Raw genomic sequence first — 6,994 nt, 5'->3', positions numbered from 1 at the left:
GTCTACAGAGTATCTTTGTTTACATTTTTGGTTAGTGGTGTGCCTCGAGATTTTTTCAATTAAAATAACGTACCTTGGCTCAAAAAAGGTTGAAAAACACTGCTCTATACTATGAAACCAGGTACAAACCTGTTAAGCGAATCCAGGATTACCGACTTTGGATGTATTTTTATGTGAAACTAGCTAAATTAGAATAAATGGAGAAATCACAATGATGAAGCCACAGCAAGCCAAGTAAAAATATACTGCAAATTTGTCTGTGTGAATGCCCCCGAAGTGCTTAGACTATTTCCAAAAGGAGTAGAGAACTCAATGGAAGTATGAAAACATGCAAAATATTAATTTTATAATAATTATTAATTTTATTTTTAATGCCCATTATGTCTCAAATTGAAATCTCAAAGGTCACATTCACACGCAGATGATGGAAAGCTACTGCCTTGTAGCTACAGCTGCACTGGGTCAGTCTGTCAGGGGTCAGGCTGCAATTTTGCACCATAAACCATCCTGACCAACACCAGCAGGAGAGGTGGTAGAAGTTTATTACCCAGGAACACAAACGGCGAAGGCGGGCGGACCAGGAATCAAACTAGCAATCCGCCGATTGCAGGGTGAACTTCTAACGCCGTTGAAAACATGAATTTTGCATGACACATCTTTAAAAGTGCATTTTATGTTAATTAAAAAAAAATAAGCTTTTTAAACTAAAACTGTAATTAGCTTTTTCTTCATTTTGCAAGTTGATGGTCAAAAACGAAAATATTTTGGTGGAATTTTAAGTGGAAGTGATGCAATAAGTAATAACATTTTAGGTCACAATTCATTTTGATTATATGTACTTGAGAAAGAAATAATGGGGAGCATTGGGCTATGTCAGATTTAAATGTATCAAATAAAAGTTCAAAGTTAACCTATATTAGCCAAGGAATCAGGAAATGTAATTCCCAGATATCCAATACCTGACCTATGAGAACTAAAGTTTCCAGCCTGAACTTTGTTCAGTTTTCAGCCCAAACCAGCCTTTGTTGAGTTAACTTTATATCCCTATATATTGGAAACAGTTTTTAAAAGGGCAGGGAGGGTGTTCAGGTCGTGAAACCAAGACCAGGGAATCGTCCACATAAAGCATCAGCTTAAGTTTCGCATTATTGATTCAGACACCTGAAATCTGGGTCCCTGCATAATTTTGCTGCTTTTCGCTCTAGTTCCAAGATCAGAGCAGAAAGCAGTGGGCAGTCCTACCTAGTCCATGATTTTGATTCTTTGATGAGTTGTTAATGTGATCAAAGTATATGTTCAATCTCACAACGTGTTATAAATCTATATAACATTTTGTCCACTTTCTCCCTGTACCTTCTATTAATCCTAGTAGCCTGAATCTGTATGACATTTTCAAACTACCCTCATTAGAGTCAGAGTAAGAGCACAGACTCTGAAAATGTGACTCATCATCTTGTGGTTTGTCTAAAGGAAGCATCTCCAGAACAGAATCAGATGGCATGGAAATTCTTACTATTTATTGTACTCACAGAGCATTGTCGAATTTCCCAGAACTATACTGGTGGACATATGAGGAGTAAGCCAAGTCTTCATGGGCTGAGGCAACGTGGATGTTCTTCCCCCCGAACACAGACTGTCGGATGTCCAGGGCGGTCTACAACAAGTGCATGCAAAAGGTTCGCTCAGACAAAGTCAGTCAACAGTGAAAAGTTGGTAGCCAGGAACCCTGAACATCATGCTTACCTGGTAAATAGCAACCGATTGGCATATGTTGTCCACATTTAACAAGTAAAATCCATAATCTAGCAGTGTGTCAGAGTACTTGGGATGCTTGTGTCCGAAATGTTCTCTGGGAGGTAGTACACAGAGCATCACAATGCATGATAAAGACTYGAGTTTTACTCATCTGCACTTGCTTGTTAAACACAGCAGGTTACCTTGCTAGAAACACTGCATGTTTGATCAGCTGCTCTGCTTTCCTGAACTCCCTCTTCACCACACAAGCCTGTAGCAGAAAGACAAAACAAAAACTATTCTCAAGTAACACCGTGGTAATAGCAGAATAATGCAACATTGAGAATGGCAGTTAATACTTAAATTCTAATGAACATTTAACACTGAAAGTGGAAGACATTTTAACTATCCAACAAAGATAAACAAAACAACAGAAACAACAAAGTGAATTATAAAATCTCTGTAAACAAAATTGTTCTTCAAAAAATGGCTGGTTGAGTGCAATGCATCAGACTAAAGACTCATCATTAAGTTCTTGGTAGAAAAAGAGAAAAATAATAAATCATAAAAATTATTGAGCTTGTTTTAATTAATCATGCAATCAACTCATTCATTGCTTATTGCAACAGGCCTATTCAGGTCTGGATTTTGATTGGGCCATTCCAGTGTATAAATATGCTTTGATCTAAACCAGTGTTTCTCAAACTTTTTCAAGCCAAGAACTTCTTAACCCATTTAACAGTCACGGACCACCAAACCTGAAATTACCCTGTGATAACATCTTAATATATGATGCAACCTGAAATGAAAACTACGACAAACCATGAACAGGTCTACTTGGACATTTTGGACATTTCACAGATTCCGAAAGTGTCCAAGTTTTCCAATGATGTCAAACACATGGAAATAAAGTGTTCATTACAACTTATTCAATTGTAATGAACAACTGAAGTTGTTCAGGCCCAAAACCTCGGAGTCGTGATGGACTCTGACCTCAACCTTCAGAAAAACTTTAAGAGTCACACAGTCGGCCTTCAATCACCTGAAGAACATCTCCAAGATTAGAGAACTTATGTCTCAACAAGATCTAGAGAAACTCATCCATGCGTTTATCTTTAGTCGCTCTGCATCCCCAGAACCAGAACCAAACGAGGAGAAGCAGTATTCAGCTTCTATGCACCACAAATCTGGAAGAAACTTCCATAAAACTGTAAAACAGGCGAAACACCGACTTTCTTTAAATCTCAACTAAAAATCCACCTGTTTAGAGTTGTAATTCAAATGTAATTATGTATTTAATGATGGCACTAGACTTAATGTAATGTTTTTATTGTTGATTCTATGTTGCATGACTGTTTTTGTGTTAGTTATGATGTAAAGCACTTTGAAATACCTTGCTGGTGAAATGTGCTATACAAATAAAATTTGATTGATTGATTGATTGATTGATTGATTACTACCAAGTGTTATGTGCATTAATAACATTTAGGATTTTTTGTGATTTAGAAGAACAATTAAAGAAAAATAGACTTGAGTTGCTTTAACAGATACAAAAAGTTATTTTCTGCACCATTAAAATAATTAACCCATTTCCAGCAATTGTATTTATTTAATTAAATATTTTTGATTGAATAAAAATAACAATAGTTGTTGACCTGAAAGCAGAACAAAAATAAAAAGTCATTACATAAATGCAAAACCAAAGAACAGTTCTGACTAACTGAGTCGAGTCCTACCACTCACTGCATAGAGCCGTTCAAAGGAATCCAATCAAGTAGTAAGCGACATATTCAGCAGCTATGCTTCTTCCTCTGATCATATAATATTCCTGGAATTGTTCTTTCCACCAGTACCTGCAGCTTTTCTTTTGAGTAACCCAATTATAAGCCAGTTTTCCATTATTATTTTTAACACAATCTTTTGGTAGCTAGCTGTAACGTCGCACTTTAAGCTCCCATCACAGCAATAAACGGTCATTTACATGCAGTGCCTCGCAGACCAATAGGGTGGGCCTGCGGACTACCAGTGGTCCGGGAACCACAGTTTGAGAAAGACTGATCTAAACCATTCCACAGTAGCTCTGGGTGTATGTTCAGGATTGATGTCATAAATCAGAACTTCTAACAGTGTAACAGCTGAATTGCCYTGTGTTTTACTCTATCCAACAATAAATAAACCAAATTAAACCTAGTTGTGCAGTATGTAGTGCTGGTCTATTACATAATGCAGAAATTGGTATTAGTATACTGACAAAATGCATAGAAGTTTGATGGGCACAATGACCTACTGCATGGAACTGTATTTGTCAGCCAAACTGGGGTTTACCTTGGATGCTTGTCGGAGAACATCTATGACTACTTTGACAGGCAGCCCTGGAGTAATTTCCTTCATAGCTTCTATACACCACCTGTATGCCTAGAAGATAACCAAGAAATAAAAAAATGAATTACAGAATTTTCAGCACAAACACATACAGTGTCATAAGCTGTTAAACAATCTTACCTCATCGTAGTGGCTTTTGGCGAAGAGCAAGGCACAGAGCTCGCCGTACAGAGCTGCCTTGTTGGCCTGGTGGCCATGTTTGGCTAGTTTATCCATGTAAGACTGAGCAAGCTTGAACGTCTCCTCCCCAAGGTGGTACTTGCAGTTGCCGTTGCGGACATGGAGCAACCTTAAACAAGAGGAGGAAGATTCAACAACAATCAAGTTCTGTCTTCATTAGCTGCTGTCTATAAAAGGACCATACAGGGACATGTATGGTATATGGTATTCAACATTTGTTAAATACCAAAAAGACTTCTGATTTAACATTGAAGGAGCTTGTGTGAATAGTAAGAGAGAGTGGGGATCTCTGGCAACAGCCCTTCTTGATTTTAATTGACTTTGGAAGTATTTTGTTTGATACAATTTCTGCTGTTTAATTATTACATRGTATTTTAACCCATTTGATAAAGTTACTTCCACAACCTTTTCAGTATGTTAAAAAGATAAGGTCATTCAACCCCATCAAAACCCTTTTCGCACCCAATGAAAGAAGAGCTGAATCATTAGCGTTCTTTTTGAGCCAAACAATATTCAGTACTCTTCTAATATTGTGATATCGTTGCTTCCCAACGATAAACTGATAGTATTACTTGCAACCATTTTACCAATAGCTTGCAGATAATTTTGAGATTGATGCTGAGTAAATTGACAGATCTCAGGTTTTCACACTTATTAGAGGGTTTACCCAGCTCTGGCAGTAGAATGATTAGAGCCTGATTCAGGGAGGGAAGCAGGATGCCTTTTCTAAATGACTAGAAACATGTCAAGAAGAGGTAAATTATTTTATCCTGTATGTATGATAGTATAGCCTGGTATCATACGTATAGTTTTGAATTTCTGGTAAGCAGGTCCTAATTGCTTACCAGATGTCATTCCATCAATTCCCTGTGCCAATTCCTCTTTATTTCTATTTTTAAATCAAATCTACCATCATCTGAGATAACATGGATATATAGCCCATTCAAAAACTTATCTAATTCCATTTGGTCAAAATTTCCTTGGGTGTCATATAATTTCTGTTAATAATCTTTAAAAAACGTTAATATCCCTGGGATCCATTAAAGTTTTATCCTGTGTTACAATTGATGTGACAGATGTTGCTTCAAGCTGTTTGATATGCCAAGCTAAAAGTTTTCCAGTTTTATTCCCTTGTTCATAAAAAGATTGTTTGATTCAGTCTCAAGAGACTGAATGCAGGTCTGAAACTGGACTGTTTATCTTATTCTGCTGTTAGGAGCAGCAGCTTTATTTTTCAACTGTCATTTGTTTGAAAAACCCTAGTGGTCTTTATTTTATTTTCTACATACAGCCAATTAATTTAGGCATTCTTTGAATTATTTCCTGTATAGCCAATACAGGGCTTAAAGTAAAAAAAAATCCTGAGCCTCAAATTTATAGTGATGATAGAAATTAACTATACCGTTGCTATTGCCACAGTTTAATAAAAAGTGTCTTTGAATAGTCCAAACAATTGCTTCTAACAATACAATTAACAAGCTAAACACTCAAATTTAAATAAGACTTCAGTACATTTCAACTCAAAACAAAATGTAAAATGTCTGTGCCCTAAAGTTTACCTTACAGGCAAAAAATCCTCAACATTAAATAAGWGYCCTTWCAGTCAATGTTTTTGCAAGTAATTTAGAACATGCAACATTACAAACTAAATCAGTGTTTCTCAACCTTTTTCGGGCTAGCACCCCCATCCCGTATCCAGGACCCTCACTGCCCCCCACCAAAGAATTTGTAGGCTACTTTGCACTGACTATTATTTTATTATTAATATTACTATCACTATTTTAGATGTTTTGATTTTTATGCTCGTTTCTGTATTTATCAAGATAATTTCCCAGAGAACAAAAAAGCAATGCGAGTAGAAATTATTTTCACAGATGTCTATGAAAAATTTAATGAACATTCAACTTAAAATGTGTAGGCCTAACAGCAGCCAGAGTGCATTTGGCATTTATTGTGCAAACCAGAGCTTTCAGTGGAAAAAAAAAGTTCCAGATCCTTTTAATGCCATACAAATATGAGACAGAAACATAGATTATATCTTTATACAGACCTGTCTATTGATTTATAGATTAATAGTTTTACTGGACAGAAATTACAAAAACAAATCTGGTTCTTAATCAAATCCTAATGAGTCAAATTGAAAGTGTCATGGAGTCAWCAGCSTCATGACAWTAACAYTGACATRAAAAATAATATTGAAGAAATAAATATATCAAATCTAATTAAAAACATAAATAAGTGATCAGTTCTTTACTGTTATGGTCTGTAAGATATATTTATTCTAAGTACTAAATATGGTCTTAAACCTATGGCACTTCAACAATATTATTTTACTTTTTATCTGGAAATAGTGTGTTTATTCTTGCCATACAGTCCTCTGTATTAATTATTGCTCAAAAGGTCTTACCATACCAGTTTATTCCTCTGTATTTACTTTAGTTTCTTAGTTTATTCTTGCATTTTGTTCTTCGTTCATTTCATTTAGTTTCATTTGATTAGTATTATCCTCTCGGTTTATTTTTATGTCCACTTTAGTTTCTTTCCTGTTGTTAGATTTATTTTATCGTTTATTGATGCTCACCATCAGTAATCTTCACTCATCACCTGCTGCGCCGCCTAATCGTCATGTGTTTCACATCATGTTGATTTTTCACTGTTCAGCGTCGGATTCTCCGTTTTTATGCCATAATTCACATCT

The 6,994-nt window shown here is 35.8% G+C and overlaps 1 protein-coding gene across 1 annotated transcript in view; it reads right to left on the bottom strand.

Annotated features, from left to right (window-relative positions):
• appbp2 (amyloid beta precursor protein (cytoplasmic tail) binding protein 2) overlaps positions 1-6,994 on the bottom strand; it is a 26,131-nt gene that overhangs the window by 10,465 nt on the left and 8,672 nt on the right. The window contains exons 5-9 of the mRNA XM_008425204.2: positions 4,237-4,405; positions 4,060-4,149; positions 1,938-2,005; positions 1,744-1,849; positions 1,530-1,654 (exon numbers count right to left, since the gene is read on the bottom strand). Coding sequence (XP_008423426.1) covers positions 1,530-1,654; positions 1,744-1,849; positions 1,938-2,005; positions 4,060-4,149; positions 4,237-4,405 — 558 coding nt within the window. The remainder of the gene's footprint in view (positions 1-1,529; positions 1,655-1,743; positions 1,850-1,937; positions 2,006-4,059; positions 4,150-4,236; positions 4,406-6,994) is intronic.

This window comes from Poecilia reticulata, linkage group LG13, assembly GCF_000633615.1.
Source record: "Poecilia reticulata strain Guanapo linkage group LG13, Guppy_female_1.0+MT, whole genome shotgun sequence".
NCBI classification, from domain to species: Eukaryota; Metazoa; Chordata; class Actinopteri; order Cyprinodontiformes; family Poeciliidae; genus Poecilia; species Poecilia reticulata.
The sequence above is the reverse complement of the archived record's forward strand: the minus strand, read 5'-3'. Positions and strand labels throughout refer to the sequence as shown.